The 23,004-nt window shown below is 43.0% G+C and overlaps 1 protein-coding gene across 4 annotated transcripts in view; it reads left to right on the top strand.

The window, feature by feature from the left end:
* Positions 1-22,245, top strand: part of Prkra (protein kinase, interferon inducible double stranded RNA dependent activator) — a 39,006-nt gene extending 16,761 nt beyond the window's left edge. The window contains exon 8 of one of the 4 annotated variants that reach the window (XM_030250934.1): positions 21,564-22,245. In XM_030250934.1, the coding sequence (XP_030106794.1) occupies positions 21,564-21,634 (71 nt within the window). In that variant the 3' untranslated portion in view covers positions 21,635-22,245. The other 3 variants (NM_011871.3, XM_017318023.2, XM_030250935.1) reach the window with 3 other exon arrangements.
* Positions 22,246-23,004: the final 759 nt, after the last annotated feature.

Raw genomic sequence — 23,004 nt, 5'->3', positions numbered from 1 at the left:
TAGGCTTCAGGGACCAAGGCCAGGTCTCCAGGCTTGTGCAGCAAGTGCCTTAGCCCCCTGAGCCAGCTCAGCAGCCCCCATCGCCAATCTAAGTCACATTCCTTCACCACCTGTGGTGAGTGACTCATCGGTAGATGAGAGCATTTGTTTCCTGGGCTTCTGTGTCATTACAGGACACCATAACCCAGAGTTCTACATGTGTGGTCTTCCCATGCATCAGGTCTATTCTGCTTAAACGCCTACTGAAAGTGACTTCCTAATGGAAAACACAGCCTTGCCTGTCTTTCAATAAGTGGTTCTTCCCCATTATGACATGTTCAGTAATGTGCAAACTCTCTCCAAGTGGTCACATTTAGAGTTCCCTTGGAGAGGTCGTAAAAATGCAACAGCCAGCTATGGCTGACCCCAGCCCTGATTTCTGATCATGTGGGCTAACATGAAGTCTGGGGTCAGCATTTCTTTCAGATTTCTTTAGGTAAGAACTGTTGCAACTGAGCATGTGGGGAGGATGGTGGTGGTTGTCTTATTTTTGATTGATTTTTTTTTATTTGACTAATTGATGGTTGTTTGATTTCTTTTCCCCTTGAGTACCTTCTTTTATAGCCCAGGCCAGCCTAGAAATGGCTTTATGCCCCAGGTGAATCTAGAACTCTTTGTATGGCTCAGGCTGGGCTAGTGCTGGAAGTCCTCCTGCCTCCACCCAAGTGTTATGGAACTCAAGTCTGAGCCGGCACACCCCACTCCCTGTCTGTTTTGTTTGTATAAGCATTGACGAGTGATTGAGGTAGTGTGCTGTGGATACTTCAAGACCAATGAAAACGAATGGTTTTCTAAAGGATTTGCTTTACAGGTACCCAGCACTAACTGTCATGTTTGCATGCGTCATTACAGAGGAGCTGAGTGCCAACGGACAGTATCAGTGTCTCGCAGAGCTGTCCACCAGTCCTATCACCGTGTGTCACGGCTCAGGCATCTCCTGTGGCAATGCACAGAGTGACGCTGCTCACAATGCTCTGCAGTATTTAAAGATAATAGCAGAAAGAAAGTAGGCTTGGAGCGACTTAGGAAATCTTTCTGCGGCGCAAAGAAGTTTCCCTCGCCCTTCTTTCCAAGCAAAATGTTTACTGTAATGTATGTCTGTGTGTCCTTTCCAAATCTCTTCAGATTCCGTCAACTTTCCAGATTTAAATGTCTCCTGGTAGGTTATTAAGCTCTTTTTAATGGCTTCAACTTTGTATTGGTATATCGTGTTTATAAACTTTGTACCACAAGGCTGAGTGTGGTTTTCATTTTACAGGGTCAGACGCATAGGTTGAACATGCATGTTTGACTGTAACGGTAAAGAGATAAAACAGCCTTACTGGTGCTGAAACTCTTTTGTGCAAAGCTTTGTGGAGTGGATTCTGAAGAGCCCCTTTAGACTAGAGTGTTGAGGCTTGTGATGAATGTCATTGCTAAATTTCAGGGAACGTGGTTGGTTTGCTATGTATTTGAAACCATGGAATAAAGAGCTGTTCTTATAATGGGAGCTCTGCTCATTTTATTACACAGCTACTCACTTGATCTTAGCTTTATTCTTTGTAGGCAAACTTTCCTATGAACGTGTTCATTTGTATTGTCTACATGCCTCTAGCTTACTGAGGAAAGTCAAAGGTAAAAACCTGTGGCCTAAAAGAAATATGCAAATGTATGTATTGATTTTTCTCTAGGCCTATGCAACATAGGCCTTTGACATAACCATTCGTAGATGAATTAGTAGTTTTAAAATGTGTTAACAAAATGCAAACAATACCCTTCCAGTTCACTCAGTTCTTTTATAGGACTATTTCAAAAACATGATTTGATTCAAAGGTCAGAGAAAAAGGCTAGAGAGATGGCCCAATGGATAAAGGTGCTTGCAACCAGTACTGACCACTTAAGTTGAATCCCTGAACCCACGTGGTGGAAGGAGAGAAATGACTCCCACAAGGTGTTCTCTGACTTCCACAGATGTGCTGTGGCACACACATACACACAACCAATCAATCAATCAATGTACAGGTACATGCATTTAAAAAGTTACAAGGGAAGGAAACAGTGCTCTGCTGTATTTGAAGATAATAACATAAAGAAATAGGCTCGGAACAACTTAGGGAATCTTTCTACAGTGCGTAAGAAGTTTCCCTTGCATCTCTCCCAGTAAAACATTTGTAGTAGTGTATGACTGTGTGTCCTTTCCAAATCCCTTCAGATTCCATCAACTTGCCAGATTTAATTGTCTCCTGGTAGTTAGATTCTTAAGTGCATGGTGATTTAGTCCCTTCTGGGAGTGCTGCTAACATTCATACCTCAACTATCAAAACTTCGTCATACTTTGCCTTAACTGGAGAGAGCCATCTGTCAGTCAGCCTTTCAAGAGCAGCCTGCAGTTCCAAGAGTCACCATATTGCCCCATATTGAGATAATGAAAACTTTCATCCTAGCTTCAGAGTTCCCCATACACAGAGATGACAGCTGAGGCTGCCTTGTGGGTATTTTGTGTTGTTTGAATTTGACTTTGGATTTTTGAGATGGGATTCTCTTTACATAGTCCTAGCTGTCCTAAAACTCTTGTAGGTCAAGCTGGCCTTGAACTCACAGAGATCTGCCTGTCTGCCTCCTGGCTGCTGGAATTAAAGGTGTTCCATTATACACAGCCAGAGTTCCTTGGTGATTGCATTATGCTTCTCAGGGAACCCAAGCCATGATGCTTGGAGAGGTGATACAAGGAAGGAGAATCAGTGGGAGTTTATACCTTGTTCTGCTACCTGTCTTACAGGGTGTGAGCCCCACTCAGTGATGGCAAGCAGAGCCCACAATCCCTAGGATGCTGGAATTGCACATTTGCTGCAACTTTCACAAGAAGTGAGCTGAATACCATGGTAGGCACCGTGGTCGAGAACTACAGAAGGGACTAGTGCTAGAGGGTGGTAGGGCTGACCAGCTATGGTTAAGTATGACTGGAGCCTTGGAATATACTGTAGAAGGAGGGTGCTTTTAATTAGATTCTGTGTATCTGGTTTTATGTTGAGGTCTTTGATCCACTTGGACTTGAGTTTTGTGCAGGGTGATAAATACGGATCTATGTGCATTCTTCTACATGAAGACATCCAGTTAGACCGGCACAATTTGTTGAAGATGCTTTCTTTTTTCCATTGTATGGTTTTGACTTCTTTGTCAAAATCAAGTGTCCATAGGTGTGAGTTTATTTCTGGGTCTTCGATTTGACTCAGTTGGTCAACTTGTCTCTTTCTATACCAATGCCATGCAGGCTTTTATTACTATTGCTTTGTAGTATAGCTTGAAATTAGGGATGGTGATACCTCCAGAAGTTCTTTTATTGTTCAGGATTGTCTTAGCTATACTGGGTTTTTGTTTTTCCGTATGCAGTTGAGAATTGTTCTTTCAAGGTCTGTAAAGAATTGTGTTGGAATTTTGATGAGAATTGCATTGAATCTGTAGATTGCTTTTGGTAAGAGGGCCATTTTTACTATGTTAATCCTACTGATCCATGAGCATGGGAGATCTTTCCATCTTTTGATACCTTCTTCAGTTTCTTTCTTCAGAGACTTGACGTTCTTATCATACAGATTTTTCACTTGCTTGGTTAGAGTTACACCAAGATATTTTATATTATTTGTGGCTATCGTGAAGGGTTTTGTTTCCTTGATTTCTTTCTCAGCCCATTTATTGTTTGTGTAAAGGAAAGCTACTGATTTTTTACTTAAGTTTGTATCCAGCCAATTTGTTGAAGGTGTTTATTAGCTATAGGAGTTCTCTGGTATTTTGGGGGTCACTTATGTATACTATCATAACAGTGGGGGATATGGAGACTGAAGTGGCCACTTTCTGTAGATATGCAGGACTCCCAGTGGAGGAATAAGTATACTAATTCACCCACAAAACCACCCCAAAATGTGTCCTGCCTACAGTGCTGGAACAAAGATGGAGCAGAGACTGAGGGCATGGCCATTTAATGACTGGCCCAACTTGAGACACATCCTATGGGCAAGACCCAATCCCTGACACTAGTAACGGTGCTCGGATCCAGGATCAGCCAAACACTGACCACTCAGATATTAATCTCAGATATGAAAATTTATTGAACACTCTATTCAGACTGATTAATCAGGACCACAAAAAAAGGACCTGGGAGCCTAATTGTGGTACCAGCATGTTCTAAGGGCAGGCTTTTTATAGGAAAAACTGGGGTCAAAAGTTTAAAAGGGAAACATGTTACAACATGGTACAACATGTTTGGCAAACTAGGCAAAGTATTATCAGCTAACCTTTAAGCTGATTGGGCCTAGAAGTAAGAGCGTGGAGTACAGGTAGTGAACAAGGGAACTCCGGAACATTGAGATAGAACACAGAGCTTAAGTAATTCAACCATAACTTTGTGGCTTATTAGTAACATTCTTTAGTGCCAGTTAGAGGGATAACCCCTAAAAGGTGGCTGAACTTAATTTCACCTTATGAACAACATGGAGGCTACATACAAAATGGCTACAGTTATGCCAGCCCATATCACATGATACATTGTTAGGCTTGCAGACAAAATACTGTGCCAGAATTCCTAACCAAAGGAGAAAAGATTTCCTTTAGTTCACAGTTTGAGAGATTTCAGTTTCCGTTAGGCTGGATTCCTTTGCTCTGGACTTGAGATGAGGTATCATGGGGCAGTAGGAGAAGGTAGCAGCTCATGAAATCCAGAAAGCACAGAAAAGTAACAGGAGGAGACAAGGGCCAAAATGCACCCCTCAAAGGCACCGCTCCATGTCCCGTCCAGCAGGACCCAGTTATTCGTGGGTGTGAGTGGGACCGCAAACCTGGAAGAAAAATGAACGAGAAAGAAGAGCGAGACCAAGCAAAGAGTTGTCAAGGTCTCAGTTTATTAGGCTGAAACGCCAGGTTATAAGCACACAACGAAGGGAAATAGGGAGGGGTTGAGGGGGAATTAACAAAGAACAAAGACGTGGGCATCTGGGGACATGAAGGCCGAATTCAGACTGCAGGCAGGAGGCACTCTGAGTCTTATCTCCAGAATGTAGATCCCTCCTTAACAGTCCTGGGTGTCAGGCTGGGCTCAGCACATAACTCAAGTCCTTAGAAGTCGTGGGAGTCAGGAAGAGATAAGGAAGAGGAGACTATAATTCAGCTTTTTACGGCCTCAGGTGCCAGGAAGGGAATAGGGAGGAGGGGGTGACCAGCTCCTTAACACAAGGCCATTTGGCTTATTAGGATGGGAAGCTGTGAAAGGCCTACTTTCTTACGGTATGGTCTCCAACGGCTCCGGTGACCCACTTCCTGTCTAGGCCCACCTCTCACAGGTCTGTCTCCCAACAGCCTACTTAAAAATCTTAATTTGTTAGTAGATTAAATTAGGACATTTGGTCATAACCTTCACGACTTCATTATCTCTGAGAACCTCAGAGGCTCACCCAAGAAGGCTTTACTCCCCCCCACACACAAATATTTTCATAGATCAATCAAATTGACAAAGTAACTGTCATAATTGGACACCCAAAGCTGTGTGTGAAAGCCAGAAGCCTCCATGAATGCACACAGCGTAGAGACAAAGCCAAAGACCAAACTTAGGACCAAATGGTGAAAAAAGCAGAGGGGGTTCAAAGAAGTTAAAATTTTAATTAGGTCTGCAGAAGTCATGACCTCTGTTGGGAAAAGAAAGATGATTCCTTGGGCTCTGTGGCAAGAGATGTAATATTAGAGGCCAAGTGGGAGATTTAGAAACTGATTCTGTCCTCATATCAAAATATAAACAAAGCATAATATATGAGAAAATAATCAAACAGGGACATAAACAGAAAATAACATTGCTTTTCACAGAACAGAAAACATTAATTCTGAAATACCCACAACGTGAGGACTCCCCCACGTTCTGACTCAGGAGAGGCGACACCCCAAATCACTCACAAGAAACGGTCTTGATGCAAACTGCAAGAGGTTTATTCAGGATTCAGGAAAGACCAGTGCACTGGGGACGACTCGTATCCCACACAGGGGTAGAGGAGTCGACAACAAGCTCAAGGGGTAAGGGGTTTATAAAGGCAAAACTGCAAACACCTGGCAAAAACCGCAAACACCTGGCATTGGGCTATAGCATTTGGCAAGCTAGCAAGTTTGCATAACGGGTTTAAGGAATGGTTAGAGTATTCTGTCAGGGCAGGAACTCAAATAGGGTAAGAACTGAGGCAGGAACTGATGAAGAGGCCACGGAGGGTGCTGCTTATGGGAGACACTATTTTATAATATTTCACTCTCTCTCAGGATCTTTCAATTCCATTATCTCTGTATGTGTGTTATATGTCTATGCTTGTGCTCATTCATGTATGTACAGGTGCACATGCCTGTGGAGGCATGTATGTATGCTCATTCATCTATGTACAGGTGCACAGGTCAATGTCAAGTGTTGTCTTCCACTGCTCTCCATTTTACTTTTTGAGAATAGGTCTCTCACCAATCCTGGAACTCACTGTTTCAACCAGGTGGTCTGACCAGTGGGCTCCTGGGATATGCAAGTCACAGTCACCCAGCACTGGCATTGCAGACTGGCGCTGCCATGCTCTAAACACTCGAAATAAACAAGAATATCATGAAAGATGCCTGGTAACATTTTTTTTTCAAAAGCTATATTCGAAATCCACCTTTTCAATTCTGGGGATCTGAACTCAGATGCTCACACCTGTAAGGCAGGCACTTTATAGAGTGAGCCATCTCATCTCCTGTTAGTGGCATCTTGAAAAGACTCAAGACGGTTTAAATCACATATCCATTTAATCCAGTCAAGATTAAACGAATCCAAGTCGCACAACCTCCTTCAGGCATCTTGGACCTAGCAGCTAGGGAATAAAGTCCTGATCTTCTGGTTTTACTTTCTTTTAGTTCAGAAGTATGATCCACCTCAGACTTGACCAAGGGCGTCCCTGAGATCATTGTAGACACTGCTGCACCCAGCCCCTCCTCTCCTTTCTTACCTCGCAGACCGATCCCTAGGAGTCGAATCTTAGCTATAGAGTTATAGTGGAGTGGGATCAATGATAGATATATAAATCATATAAAATTACAAATCTGGGCTTATGCGGGTTTCTCTTTAGAACATATTTATCTTTTTCACTTTATTGTAATTTCTAGAGAAAGGATGAGTTATGATTGTGTAGTTAGTTTTTCGTTTGTAACTCTCTGTAGACTTCATTTTATAGGTGTGTGTGTGTGTGTGTGTGTGTGTGTTTGCATTTAGAAAAGATTCCATGTGAGCCATAGCAATGCTTCCAGAGTAAAGGCGCTGGCTGTGTATGCCTGATGATGACTTTAGTTCAATCCCCAGATTCCACGGTGGAAGGAGAAAACCACTGACTCCCAAAACTTGTCCTCTGACCTGCACGTGCACACATGACACTGACATGATCTCTATAAACAAACACACTGACAAGAATCTCATAATAAGTGTTTTATAAAAGAATCCTATGCCGTTTTCCAAAAACTATGTTGAAAGTATAATTCATCCTTGCGGGCAAGGTCCACTGTGAGTGGTGATTAGATCACAATCTAACAACACTGAAAATAGTGAAGGGGTGTGTACAATGATATCAGCTCTAAGATGGATGGATGCTGTTTAGTGTTGGAACTGAACAGCAGCTTTTAATGAACATGAGTAATGGAATTTATTTTGATGCTCTGAAGTTCAGGTGACCCTAAAAGATAATCGTTTGACAATAATTAATGTGGTGGCTTGAATATGCTTGACGCAGGGAGTGGCACTATTAGGAGGTGTGGCCTTGTTGGAGTGGGTGTGGCCTTGTTGGAGTGGGTGTGGCCTGGCTGTAGGAAGGTGAGCTTTGAGAGCTTCCTCCCAGATGCCTGGGGATTCCAGTCTCCTTCTCCTATTTGCCTTTGGAACAAGATGTAGGACTCTCAGCTTCTCCAGCATCATGCCTGCCTGGACACTGCCTTGCTTCCTGCCATGATGACAATGGACTGAATCTCAGAACCAATAAGCCAACCCCAACTGAATGTTGTGCTTAGTAAAAGTTGTCTTGGTCATGATGTCTCTTCACAGCAATGGAAACCCTAACTAAGACAATTCAGAATGTCATTTACCCTGATGTGGGGCAAGTGGAACTGTGTCACCAGACAAAAACTGGGAAGGCTGAGTGGATTCAGAAACCCCAGTAATTTCTCATATCTGAGAATGGTAGGCAGTTTATCTACTCCCGACGTGGGTCCTGTCCAGGAACACGTGACCATGGCACCCTACATTATGGTCATGACAGCTAGTCAGTCACATAACATGAGCACAGAGTTCTCCATGCTAAGGAGGTTTCTAGATGGGTCCCAAGGGTTTAGCCAATAAGCTTCACTTCTCAAACATTCCTTCCTACAAAAGGTATTTGATCACTGGTCCACTCTGAGTATGTCATATGCACTCATTTTCCATAATGAACAATGAATAAACAGTTTGGACAAGCAAGGACTGTTTCATCAAGAACCACCATGGGAGAGCCTTCATCATACAGAGTTGAGCCGTCTAAGTCTCCTGCAGAAGGCTCCTCTTTCCTCCGGACACAGACACTCACCCCTGAGCTAAGTGGCCTTGGGCATTGCTGGCCTGAAGGCCCCCTCTGTTCCCTACTCCTCATGTTTCCCAGTGGCATTTGGGTGTCCTGGAATTAGGGAACCCCAGATTTGGCCCCAGCTTGCCTTATTTCTCACCCAAGCCAGGGCCTCTGTCTTAGGCTACATTTGTAGCCTAGTACCACCTGTTTTGTCTGCCCCAGCGGTGTTCACAAACCCCAGGGTGAGTTGGAATGCGGACCCACACCCTGATGACTTTACTGGCTTGGTAACTGCACTGATTGGTTTTGTGTGTCAACTTGACACAGGCTGAAGTTATCACAGAGAAAGGAGCTTCAGTTGAGAAAATGCCTCCATGAGATAAGCTGTAAGACATTTCCTCAATTAGTGATAAAGGCAGGAGGGCCCATTGTAGGTGGTGCCATCCCAGGGCTGGGAGTCCTGGGTTCTATAAGAAAGCAAGCTGAGCAAGCCAGGGGAAACAAACCAGTAAGTAACATCTCTCCATGGCCTCTGCATCAGCTCCTGCTTCCTGACCTGCTTGAGTTCCAGTCCTGACTTCATTTGGTTATGAACAGCAATGTGGAAAGTGTAAGCTAAATAAACCCTTTCCTCCACAACTTGCTTCTTGGTCATGATGTTTGTGCATGAATAGAAGCCCTGACTAAGACAACAACCTACTAGGAATTATACTGATAGCAGATTATAATGGCTCTGCCTTAAAGTAAAGGTAGTGCCCTGAAGCAAGCTTGCTCTCCTTGAGCATAGAGTAATCCAAGATGGTGTTATTTGTATTTAATTGTCCATTTCCTTTTTAAATGTCATTACTTTTGTGCTTCCGGGTGAGAGCTGGGGTGGGTGCACTGAGCCATGGTGTATGTGTGGAGGCCAAAGGGCAACTCTGTGGAGTTGGTGTTTTCCTTCCAAGTGTAATCCTAGCACTAAGGAGGTGGAGGCAGGAGGGTCAGAGGTTTAAGGTCACCTCCCTCAGCTGCCTCTCCAAGGCAGCCAGGGCTACATAATGAAACCCTGTCTAAAAGGAAGGGAGGGAGGAAGGTTTACATTTATTTAGTGTGTGTGTGTGTGTGTGTGTGTGTGTTTGCTCTTGTGTCATGGCATGTGCAAGCAGGTCATAGATCAACCTATGGAAGTCACTTCAAGACCTGTGGGGCCCAAGGATGGAACTCCAGTCACCAGTTGGCATCAGGCACCTTTACCCACTGAGTCACTGGAAAGTAAGTTTTAAAGCTAAAGTTTCTGCACAGAAACCTCTTCAGAGACCTGCCTCTGCCTTCCAAGTGCTGGGATTAAAGGCGTGCGCCACCAGGCCCATTGGAAATGGTAATATTCTTAATGTATACTCCTCTGCTTATTTGGTTGGTTTTGTTTTTAATGCTTTTAAACATTTATTTACTATTTTTTATGTGTATGGGTGTTTTGCTTGCATGTATGTCTGTGTACCATGGGCATTCAGTGCCTACAGAGACCAGAAGAGGCTGTACTTGCAGCTGGAGTTACAAACAGTTGTGAGTTGTCATGTGGGTCCTGGGACTTGAACCTGGGTCCTCTAGAGGAGGGCCTAGTGCTCTTAACCACTAAGCCACATCTCAAACCCTGCACCTTCAAATTATCTGCCTTACTTCAAATGCTTGGTGTCAGTTATGTTAAACTTAAAAAAAAATCCTATGATTCCAGCTTGTATAGAATTTGACTATGCTCCATACTGAACTAATGTCTAAAAAAGAGTAAACGGCCTTGGATGGGGGGTGGGGGAGCAGGTTCCTCAATGCGTCAACATCAGAACACTTTCCTAATGTGTGTGAGACCCAGCATTCAGTGCCTAGCACACTACTCCCCCCAAAGAATGAAGAAGTCTAAGTATGACCTAGAGGCATCCTTCATCCATACGTGGTGGGAAGGTCAAACCAACCACCTTTTGCCTTATTTCCAGGTATTAAATAATTCATTTACATAGCTTCCATGTCTCCATTTAGAAAATGATGCACACTCATTTATAATTTCGAGCCCTGTGGTCATGTCTGCAAAGTAGTTCTAAAAAGCATCTCTATTGCCTGCTAAGGGCATCTGCACAGCGGTGTTGTAGGAAGGACTACAAACCCCAAATACGAAAGAACAGCACTGAACTTTGTTTCACTGTGGTGTTTACCCTTAGTTTTTATACTACTAAAATGAAATTGCACACTCTTCTGATTTGGTGGCATTGCACTTGACCACTGAGCTATACCATGAAATAAAGTACCAAGCTGCCAGTTGCGGATGTTACATAGGATGTAGTTACTGTGTCAAGTGTCTTGTATGGATTATCACAGTTCAAACCTGGGTCCTCTGGTGTTCGGATCACTCCATTTTATAGCCTTGTTGACTCACTCTCAAGTTCCTCTTCCTGTCCAGGGCACTAATGATTGCTTACCCTGAGTCACCTCTGGAGCATTCATAGTAGCAGTGTGCTCGGGGTCCACTCCCCGACAAATGCCAGTTCCCTCAGCAGGACACATTGTTAGAAAGATGAAGTAATAAGAATGTGCAAGAGCCTTGAAGCCCTTGGAGAAGCCCGAGGAAGACCTGTTCTTTACAAAGTTGCAAAATCAAGGTGGCTACAAATCATTGTGTGTGCACTCCTTCTGTGACTGAAGCTTGTGGTTCAGGCTTACTGGATAGACACAGTGAACAGCAAGTGTTGGCCCCAAAGACATCACCTTCAGGTTGTTGATGACATTCTCGGACTCTCTGGATCACTTCTGATGTGATTTGTATTGTACTATCTGATGATGGTTTGAATAGGTTTGGCCCCTATAGACTCATGAATTTGAATGCTTGGCTAGTAGGGCATGGCATTATTAGGAGGTATGACTCTGTTAGAGTAGGTGTGCCCTTGTTGGAGTAGGTGTGGCCTTGGAGGAAGTGTGTCACTGTTGGGGCGGGATTTGAGGTCTCAGAAGCTCAAGCCTGGCCAGTGTGTTTGAGTCTTCCTTCTGCTGCCTGCAGATCAAGATGTAGAACCCTCAGCTCCTTCTCCAGCACCATGTCAGCCTGCAAGCTGCCATGCTTCCCGCCGTAACAATAATGAAACAAGTCTCAGGATCTGTAAGCCAGCCCCAAGTAAATGTTCTCACTCATAAGAGTTGCTGTGGTCATGGTGTCTCTCCACAGCAGTGAAACCCTAACTAAGACTGTGGTCTTTTATCATGAGACACCGAGAGTTTCTATTGCTGTTAGCAAACAGTACAGACTTTATCCGTTCTGAAGAAGAGCTGGAGGCTCTTCAGTTGCCATTAGATTACTGCTGTCTGAAAAAAAATCAGTGTAAATTATCTATGCACTTAAACATGTTTCTAAGAGAAAAGAAACAGTTTACTTTACCTTTAACCAGTATATCAAAATATTTTGCTTCAAAATATAATCGGTGTAAAGATCACTAGTGAGGTATTCTACACTCTGTGTTATGTCTCTTTGAAACCCAACCTGTATTTCACACCTAACAGCACGTGTCTTCTAACTAAGCATGTGTCAGGGAGTCCGTGGTTACAAGTGGATTATCCCAGGCTCACTCTCAGACTAACAAGTCCTAAAGGCAGGTCTCCCTGTCCCCACTCCTTCCTTCAAGACACTTTCCTCCATCCTCACAGAGGACATAGAGGCCCTTGATTTACTCTCTCTACCACAGACCATAATGGCTCTGTATAGTATACAGAAGATGCCAGAGCTGTGCTACAAGCTAATAACTAGTCATTTTCTGAAAACATTTGGTCAGTGATGGTGGTCCCATTACAGAGCTGAGAAGTTCCTGTTGCCTGGTGACATTATAGCCGGCATAAGGCAGAAGTACAGCACATTTCTTATGACGATGCTGGTGTGAATAAACCTCTTGTGCTGTAAATTAATCCCATATTCATTAGTCTGATCATTTGAAGCAATTAATATTTTTAAATACAAAAAACTTTCCTCATTGATGGATTTGTATTGCCCTTCCATGTATGTTTGTATATGCCCTTCAGCGTATGCAATTATAGACAGTAAATACTTGATGATAACGAACAGCTATAGCCCTGGTCTGTATGTTTCCTTTTATCATTAGAATGAGCCCCCTGCATCTCTCAGATTTACCACATCTTGGAGGGTGGGGTGTGGGGTGGGGAGGGTACATCAGGAAATCTCACAGAGTGGCAGGGTATGTGACTTGCACTATCTAGGTTTGTGTTAACACACGGTGTGAGACACAGGTACATTTCATGGAAAACGTTCCCTCTGGGAATGTAAATGACCTCAGATAATGGCAGTAGAGCCTCATTTTCTGAAGTATGTCCTGCTGAGATAGATGTCCCTTCAAGAATTTGACACTCAAACATGAGTCTTTATATTTTAATTGTTATCTCTACTGTATAGATATAGACTTAAGTTTTCTTAATGCATATCATGTCATATATTTTTACATACCAAACTTCTAGAATGGTGCCCTATGCATCTTCTCTGAGCTTTCCCTTCGAGCTAATAATGCTAGTTAGCAAATTGTCTTTAGCCATAGGCACTTCAGCCTTTTAGCCACTTGGGGGAGACATACATGGTCTAAGCCCATCTCCTGAATTAATTCTACCTAAGACTCATTTAATTTCAGCTGTGATTCCAGAGAACAGACTTGGTGGCCCATTAATTTAATACCAGCATTTGGAGGCAAATTTATGAGACTCTGATGCCAGTCTGGTCTATATAGCAAGTTCTGAGAGTGTCAGAGTTATACAGAGAGACTCTGTCTTAACAAAACAAAAACAAGGATTCCAGAAATATAGTTGATGAGCTATTTAATTTGAACAAAATGTGACAATGTCGTGTGTGTGTGTGTGTGTGTGTGTGTGTGTGTGTGTGTGTAAGAGAGAGAGAGAGGTGGGCATGTGCATAGGTCAGAGTACAATTTTCTGGTCGTTTCTCTGCTTTATTGTGGAACCCAAGGATAGAACTCATGTCATCTACTTTGTGCTGCAAGCTCTTTTATCCGCAGAACTGTCTGGACAGCTCTAGAGTAAAACTCTCTGAGACTTGTCCATACTTCCTGGGTATGAAGAAGACATTAAAAAATCCTAATGTTTAATTATTCCTGTAAATATAGCTGCCTTTTCATGTTCCAAATACCCTTCAATCGATTTCTGTAGTAATAAAAGATAATTAGCTGAGAGAGACCCTGTAGGTGGCCAGGCCAGGAAGTGATCCATGAAGGGGAGAGAATGAAACCTCTGTCCAGGCTGACTTCACCAACCTAGATCAGACTGGTGACACCCCCATTAAGGATAGGCTATTAACTGAGAGCTCAAGATAACGATCTAGGGAGGGGAGAGTCTGCAATAATCTTTTGGGAGGAACTTGAGTGAGGTCTGCCTCTATAGAAAAGGTGGGTGAGTTTGCCCCCACAGGTAGCAAAAAGGTCACCAGGTTGTTAACAGCATCCACTCGGAGCCCTCTGGGGCAGAAAACAGGTAACCCCTACTTTGAGGAGAGACCCCTGAGTGTTTAACATTCTCAGTTCTCTAGTGCTTGGTGGGTGCAAGGACTTTTGTGCCCCCAACAATTAGCCGAATACAAATCTCTCATCCACGTCCACTCTTATTGAGGTGGTTACTCATCGAGGACTGGATACTATTTGACTTCAATTGAGTCCAGATTCAACTTCACAAGTTAAATAAACAGCTTCACTCTGGAAGGAAGTTCACAATAGATGAGAAATTTTCTTCCATACAAATGAGAAATAAACAGTTTCCTTTTTTAAAGATTTATTTATTATTATATCTAAGTACATTGTAGCTGTCTTCAGACATACCAGAAGAGGGCATCAGATCCCATTACAGATGGTTGTGAGCCACCATGTGGTTGCTGGGAATTGAACTTAGGACCTTCGGAAGAGCAGTTGGTGCTCTTAACCACTGAGCCATCTCACCAGCCCTAAACAGTTTCTTAAATCACATTCACAAGTTTGACTGACAATGTGTCTACCAAACTACTCCTCTCTGAAGGACAGATATGGGTCTTCTGTAGGACAACCCTCTTATTAGCACTTTGGAACAGCGGTCATAGGGTGATATCAGTTTTACTCTGCTAAGTGAGCATATGTTTACTTAGTTGTAGTGATTTTTTTCTAGAGAACTGAAACCCAGGCTCCTGGTCCTTTCTCAGCCATCACTGCCTCATCTTGGTTTTGTATATATGATGTTCACCTACCATTTTCATCAAAAGATGCTAATGAGCACGCTAGCATTGACTCTGCCCAATAGAGGCTCAATACCCATGAGGTCCAGAATCGTCCTCTAGACAGCCTGGGCGTGAGCAGGCCTAAAGAGGCTCCTGTGCACTGGAGTCGAGGCACCTCCTGCTCAGAGTTCCTTCAAGAAGGGAGAGCAAAGCAAACAGGTGCAAGAGCCTCACTCAGGACAGTGGACAGGTCAGACGACAGTACAAAGCTGGTGACCGCAGAGGGAGAGAGCACAGCAGCTTTTAGTGCAACACAAGGAGGAGCCAAGTGCCTACTCCAGCTTCAGGGAAGGCAACTCTGGAGTGTCCAGAGACTCCTTAGGGCTCAGCATCACTGGAATGGGAGGCTGGTCTGTGGGGATGAGATGAGGATTGTACTGTGGTCAAGAGGTTTAACCCAGGGTGTTAGGAGAGAGCATAAGCTCAGAACTGTGTGAGATCTAAAACATTTGGTTGGCAGAAGTTGTAGAAGAAACTGATTGGGCAACTGCTATACCACTGGGCTGTGCCCCTGGGCCCTAACATGTGTTTTAAAACTTAAATGACTAAAACTCACAAACTAAGACAAGTTACCTTACTCAATTAAAAATACAAATGGTCTAGCAATATTTATCCATGGAAGACCTATTTAGGATCAAGAATACAAAAAGGCAGGAAATATCAATGTGGAAGAAAGCTGTAGCAGTTTTTAGGAATCAGAAGTACCTAGAGAAGCAATTTTAATATCTGGCAAAATGTAGTTGAGATGAAAAGCATCGGAAAGAGCAGAGAAGAGCTTAATGAGCAGTTGAAAGCCACAATCCAGGAGCTACAGTGACTGCAGGATGCACATCTGTAATAAAAGCCAGGAGCTGATAATGGAAATTAGTACATTCTACTTAAAGAGTTCACACTGATTCTTAGAAGTTCATCAAAAAGAAAGAGCAGGGACTGGCTGGAGAGATGGCCAAGTTGTTGAGAGCACTTGCTGCTCTTGCAGAGGACCTGAATTCAGTTCCAAACACCTATATCAGATGACTCACAACTGCTGCTCCAGGGAGAATCTCCTCTCCTGTTCTGTCCTCTCCTCTCCTCTCCTCTCCTCTCCTCTCCTCTCCTCTCCTCTCCTCTCCTCTCCTCTCCTCTCCTCTCCTCTCCTCTCCTCTCCTCTCCTCTTCTCTCCCAACCCCCACAACTTAAGAATAAAAATAAATCTTAAAAAATAAAACAAAGGGTCATTCACAATAACATTAGTAATTAATTACAATGCGTTTAAACTAAAAGAAAAATATAAAACTTTAGATCCATCAAAGGACATACTTCTTTGCAATTGTATTTAGAACATTCAAAATTGCTTTTCTATGACACAGGCCACAAAGAAGCCCTCCAAAGAGCCAACCTCCGGCAAACCACATTTTCTAACCATAATGATATAGAACTAGCAACCAGTAGCAATTTGGGATATAAGCCCCATTAAGTTTGGAAACAAAAGACTAAAACAGGAAAATAGTAAAATTACAAGAAAACCTCTAAAATATTTGTAGCAGATCACACACACACACACACACACACACATACACACACACACACACTACGAAATTTTGTGTAGGACAAATAGCATTAAAGGGGAGACAAGGGTCTCAGAAAACTCAAGAGAAATCACCTAAGGGGCCAGGGGTTGCAAACAGTGCAAGAAGCATAAGGCCCATCAAGAAAGTGTAATATTGGGCTGGAGAGATGGCTCAGCTGTTAAGAGCACTAACTGCTCTTCCAGAGGTCCTGAGTTCAATTCCCAGCAACCACATGGTGACTCACAACCATCTGTAATGGGATCTGATGTCCTCTTCTGGTGTGTCTGAAGACAGTGTACCCACATATATGAAATAAATATGGCCTGGGGGAGGAGTTGGAGGGAGTGGGACCAGAAAATAAATAAATAAATAAATAAATAAATAAATAAATAAATGTGTAATATTGGAGGTTATTAATAAAGCCAAGGATAATTCTGCTGGCGACATGTCTGGCAGAATTTGTAAAAGAAAAATAAAAAAGCCACGCCCCCAGGGAGAGAAGCTATAAAGCAGACTGCATGAGAAGCAATAGCTACAGGCACAGCTGACTTGGAGATTTAAGCCAATTTTACGAACAATCACGTAGCAATAACTTGCAGAGCCTAGATGAAAACTGCCAGAATCTCTGAACATAAAGCCCCCAAACCATGGGAATTGGAATAGAATAATAACTGTTAAAGAAATTGATCTGGGAGTGGAAACCTCCAAAGGAGGAGGAAGCGGGTGGAGGCGAGGCTGGGGGGTGGGGGACATATTTGAACATTCTTGGAGAAGTATTCAGTCAAACTTCCAGAAAACAAATGAAACCTGTCACGTGAGTTGCTTCAGGAAGGAGAGGAAGTAAGATCAGTTGTTCCTGCGCAGGTTCTGACCAGTTAAAGAATCAAAAGGCAGAAAAGTCTGAGGACAACAGCAACCTCAGACAGGGCAGGAAATGGTAAGTCACCCTTTGCCACCTTCTTTTTCTTGTCATTAACAGCTCTTAGAATTTAGTAACAGGTCATAAATGTTGGTAAAGTGGAAAAACAAATTCCTAAAGCCAAATTTTCTGCTTCGCATATATTTCCCCAATAGTCATTAAATTTTGCATTAGCCAGAATAATCTTGTCTCCAAGGTGCCTGGGCTGTAATCCTTGAAATCTATGAATAAGGTTATGTGGCAAACGAAAGCAAGGTTGATAACCAGCTGGCTTTAAACACATAACGTTATCAGGCTTGGCAGCGGCAGTCCACCCCTGTGATTTCCCCCACTTGAGGGACAGAAGCAGGCAGATCTCTCTTAGTTAGAGGACAGCCTGGTTTACAGAGCCTGTTCCAGGCCAGCCAAGGCTACACAGAGAAAGTCTGTCTCTAAAAACCAAACCAAACCAAACCGAAACGAAACGAAACGAACCAAACCAAACCGAACCAAACCAAGCCGAACCAACCAACCAACCAACCAACCAACCAACCAACCAAATAAACATAAAACCCCATAAGCTTATCCCCAGTTGTTCAAATGGAGCTCTTTTAAAATACAGAAGAGGGAGTCAGAGAGAGACAACCAGACAGGGAGAAGCATGAAAAAGGGTTCAAGCTACAGCTTGGTAAGATAGAGGGAAGAGGCCATGAGCCACGGACAGAGGGTCCGCTCTCGAACCCCAACACAGATGCTCCTCTCGAGTCCCAGGAAGGCACTGCCTCAGCTGACTTCTTGATCTTAACCCAGCGAGATTGGTGTTGGGCTTTTTATCTACCGAGCTGAGTTGTCAGGGACTAAAGCTCGAGCCCCTGATTATGGTAATTTGTTATAACAGCCATACAAACATAATGCTTTACTAACTGTCATTACTTACGTTTAAAATGTTAGGCCCTTTATGATTTTCTTGCTATTTCAACCATATTCGTATGAATTTTTTAAATCCTATTTTTTTCCCCACCGCTTCGTCTGTTGAATTTATTTTTCTGTTTGTGGCCTGGGACAACTTACTTAGTTCTCCTGAACCTGAACTTTTTGTAACTCGGTCTTAATCCATTTTTATTGCTGTCATATACGCTGAGCTGTGTATGTTTCTTCTTACAGTACTAGACTGTGTGTTTAAAGTGTATGGTGTTGAGGTTTTCAATGAGTCTTTGTCGTATAAATAGTGAGTGCTCTTAACTGGGACATGATGCTTGGGAAGTGGAAAGAGTAGACAGTCTAATTGTTGTTCTCATGGTGGGCACTCAAGTGGCTTCAGAAGGATGTCATGGTTTTAATGTTTTGAACGGTTAATAAAAAAATGTACTTTTAACTTCTTGATTAGGGCCTAGATGTCCTTGCTTTTAACTGTATTCTAGAAAGTCCTCTATGACATGAAACCTACTCATCTTTGGTAAACCCAGGCATTGGGTCTTTTAGAGAGCATTTTTGCATGGCCAGTGGGAAAATGTGTAGTTTTTGCTGGTTAGCTGTCCTCAAATGAAAAGATCTTCCTTTAGTCTCCTTTATAACTAACCTGAAGGGAGAGTCCTGCTCAGAAACAGGCAGCTAAGAATATGCCTTCCAGAATCAATCCTTACAATGGAGAATTTGGTATTTGAATCAGAGCTTGAAGAACCACACAAACCAGACATCACTTCTAACCCCTGGTGAGCTTTCCTAGCACTGCAAGTTGCTCTATGGGATTCTGGGAGGGAAAGGGTTATCAGCAGTCTTACCCAATGGGGAACTCTGTGTGTGTGCTACAGTGACAGGCAGCAGCATGGCAAGATACGTCCCGAGGTATAATAACGTCCTGTGTGTTATAGGGATGTCCATCAGGTTTCTGGCTATATTTAAGGCCTACTCTGCAGGAGGAAACATATGCCTGGTAGTGTAAATCTGGCCAAGAACCAAAGATCCTTTCTTTAAGGGTGTGGCCCCAGATAGGTCCACCACATTCCAGTGAGCTGCCTCACACCCATGTATATAAGCAGTACAGATTGGACTCAGTGATTTATAGAAAAACAAAGACAGGGGTAATACAATCAAATTACATGTAGATACAAATAAAATTATCAAAGAACTGATACAAATATTCTGTTAAAAAAAATCAAGCCAGGCGTGGCACCACATGCCTTTAATCCCAGCACTTGGGAGGCAGAGGCAGGCTAATTACTGAGTTCAAGGCCAGGCTGGTCTACAAAGTGAGTTCCAGGACAGCCAGGGCTATACAGAGAAACCCTGTCTTGAAAAACAGAAAAAAAAAAAAAAAAAGAAAGAAAGAAAGAAAGAAAGAAAGAAAGAAAGAAAGAAAGAAAAGAGAAATTAACTCAAATTTATCATCAGAATCCTGTGTATTGGAGTTAGGTGGCCAACAGAAAAATTGGGAACTATTAAAATACAGAGAAACCCTGTCTCAAAAAAAAAACAAACAAACAAAAAAACCGAACAAACAAACAAACAAAAAATCAATGGGCTGGAGAGATGGTTTAGTGGTTAAGAGCACTGACTGCTCTTCCAGAGGTCCTGAGTTCAATTCCCAGCAACCACATGGTGGCTCACAACCATCTGTAATGGGATCTGATGCCCTCTTCTGGTATGTCTGAAGACAGCTACAGTGTATTCATATAAATAAAATAAATAAATCTTTTTTTAAAAAATCAATGCATATGGCAAGTTGTAAAAAGAAATTAGCTCGCCAGGTGGTGGTGGCACACGCGTTTAATCCCAGTACTTGGGAGGCAGAGACAGGCAGATTACTGAGTTCGAGGCCAGCCTGGTCTACGAAAGAAAGAAAGAAAGAAAGAAGAGAAACTAACTCAAATTTATCATCAGAATCCTCTGTATTGGAGTTAGGTGGCCAGCAGAAAAATTGGGAACTATTAAAATCAGAATGTTGCTATTTGTGAAATGCTGGGGCCTCATGCAGACTTTTGTGACTCGGAGTGCAGAAACTACTATTTTTCTGAGGAGCAGGGTGGACCCGTGACTTGAGATTTGTAAGGGAAAATCTGACATGGAAATCAGTATCAGCTACAGGCAATGCTATCAACTCTGCTTTCAGGGCGTGACCTAAGCAGCACGTGAAGGGGCTCTGGGCTAGATCTCATGGCTCGCTCTTCTGGAATGAGGAATTTGACAGACAGGGAGCTTAGCGCTGGGGACTCTGTTCAACAAGAGGGTAAGGCCAAGGCTCTGTGCCAACAGGAGAGTTTGTTAATTCAACTTCCTTTAAAGGCTTATAAATTGTAACGATCTTGTTTGGATGACTCAGTCCTGCTGGGACCCAGCTTGTGAGAATCTTTCTGATCAAAGTTCCTCTTTCAGGCAGGCAGTGGCTGACCAGGCTATCATCTGTGTTCAGAAAGTTCTGTTATCTTTCTCCAAGGGATTGGATTGCCCGTCTGTAATTTTCTTTATACAACAAGCATAATCGCTATAAAATATGTCTTGATTTTCAGTAATCAGAGATTCATAGGAAATTGCACAGGTAGAATGTAGAGGCCCCTCATACCGTTCAGCTAGACTCTCTCAGTGCAGCACCTTAGGTAAATACAAATAAGGACCGCCACCATTTTTATGTCTATGACTAAGTAGCAAACTCAACTGTTGTGCAACTGAGCTCCAGAACCCATTTCTCTTGCAAAACTTCAACTCTGTCTATTAGACACCATCTCCCCATTCTCTGCAAGGCTAGTCCTTGAATCTCCCGTTCCTCTTGGGGTTTTGCTAGTTTAGTTATCTCATATAAATGGAAATGTGCAGTGTTTATCTATTTTTAAGGTTTAAGGTTTTAAGGTTTTGTTTTGTTTTGTTTATGTATGAGTGTTTATCTGGGCATATGCATGTGCTAGAGAGGGCTCCAGATCCACTGGAATTATAGACAACTATGAGCCACTGTGTGGGTTCAAACAGTAGGCCCCAGATAATTAAAATTTCTCTCAGGACTCCTATCAAAAGCCTGGAGCTAGCTAGAAAAAGAACTGTGAGATTTCATACAGTTTTGACATGGTGTCAAAACTTAGTGACAGGCACCACCACAGCTTGACCTGGACTGCTCAGCTCTTGCCTTCTGCTTAAACCTAACCCTTTTGTCAGTAAACTCAAAGTAGACTTGGGGAATGACTAGACCTCTGTTCATCATTCTTTCCAGTATGGCCGCAATGAATACATTTGTTCTGCTTTTCTCTCTTTTCCTCATCTAGGTCAATTGTGGATGGGTGGCCAAGCCTCAATTGGACCGACCAGAACCCAAGATTTTGTCTTAAACTCCTGATAATAATGACAGTGGACATTTGATCCACAACTTCAGTAGCAGTTACCCAAGGAAGCTATCTCAACCCTCTGCAGCAGTCAGCCATAATTGCTAACCACTAACTCAGCTGCTACATTCCCTGTTTCCTGCTCCTCTTCCAATGAAGGATCGACAGGGAAAGTCAAATTTTCTCCTCAAATCAAATATATTGGCATGCCTTGCCTTTAGTTAGTTTGCTTGAGTTTCTACCAATGGGCGAGAAGGACGCCATTTTTCCTGTAATAGACATTGTCACCAATGGCCTCTGTTCTCATTTGAGGACCTTCCCTTGTCTCCACTTGACTTCACTGTTCACCTGGTGATGTTGCCAATAGTGGTTGGTAAAAGTTGATACACATTTTTGCATGAATTGTGTATTCTTCATTGATTTTTGTGAGAAACACATTCAGCACTTAACTGTTTATTGTGTATGTACTTTTTTGTTTTGTTTTTTAGATAAAGTCTCACTCACTTTTTATGAACTAATTATGTAGACCAGGCTGGCCTCCAACTCAAAGAGATCCTCCTGCTTCTGCCTCCCAAGTATGTAGTTAACGGCATGCCTGGAACATAAATGCTCCTTATAAAGCTAACTTGTTAAGGGTGAATATTTTTAACTGGCAAACTAGAAAATGACCCATATGCTTTAGCCATTTTCCTGCTCCTGAGACCCATGTTCCACTCTGATTCCTGCAAATACTTCAGTTGAGTGGAATTCTGCTTGGCCAAAGCCATGACCCATTCCTGCATAATAATCTGTGATAAGCATTATAGCAAATGAATAAATAAATAAGTAGAGGGAGTAATGCTCCATCCCTCCCTTGACCAATGTCTCATACAGAGCCTGTGTGGCCAGGAGGACCTGAGGTCCCACTTCTTAGTGGGCAGTCTGCAGAAAGAGGGACATGGCTACTAATCTAGACCCTGTTCCTTGTCTTATCTTGAGCCCATAGGTCTGGGCCATCCACAGTCTTCTGAGTGGCAGTGATGGCATGGACCGTGGTTGTCATGGATGACCTTGGCCAGCGGGGCTAAGCAGTTCTCACCCTGTTTCTAAAGAGGGCACTTCACAGAAGGGGCTGAGACATGCCTTAGTTAGGGTTTCTATTGTTTTGACAAAACACCATGACCAAAAAGCAAGTTGGGAAAGAAAGTGTTTATTTGTTTTTTTTTTTTTTTTTACTTCTAGTTCATAGAGGAAGTCAGGACAGGAACTCAAGCAGGGCTGGAACCTGGAAGCAGGAGCTGAGGCAGAGACCACTGAGGGGTGCTGCTTACTGACTTGCTTCCCTCCGCCTCCTCCCCACCTCCCAGCTTTTCAGCTTGCCTCCTTATAGAACCCAGGACTAGCA

This window comes from Mus musculus, chromosome 2 (genome assembly GCF_000001635.26).
Source record: "Mus musculus strain C57BL/6J chromosome 2, GRCm38.p6 C57BL/6J".
Classification (NCBI taxonomy): domain Eukaryota; kingdom Metazoa; phylum Chordata; class Mammalia; order Rodentia; family Muridae; genus Mus; species Mus musculus.
This window is presented reverse-complemented; position numbering and strand designations above follow the sequence as displayed.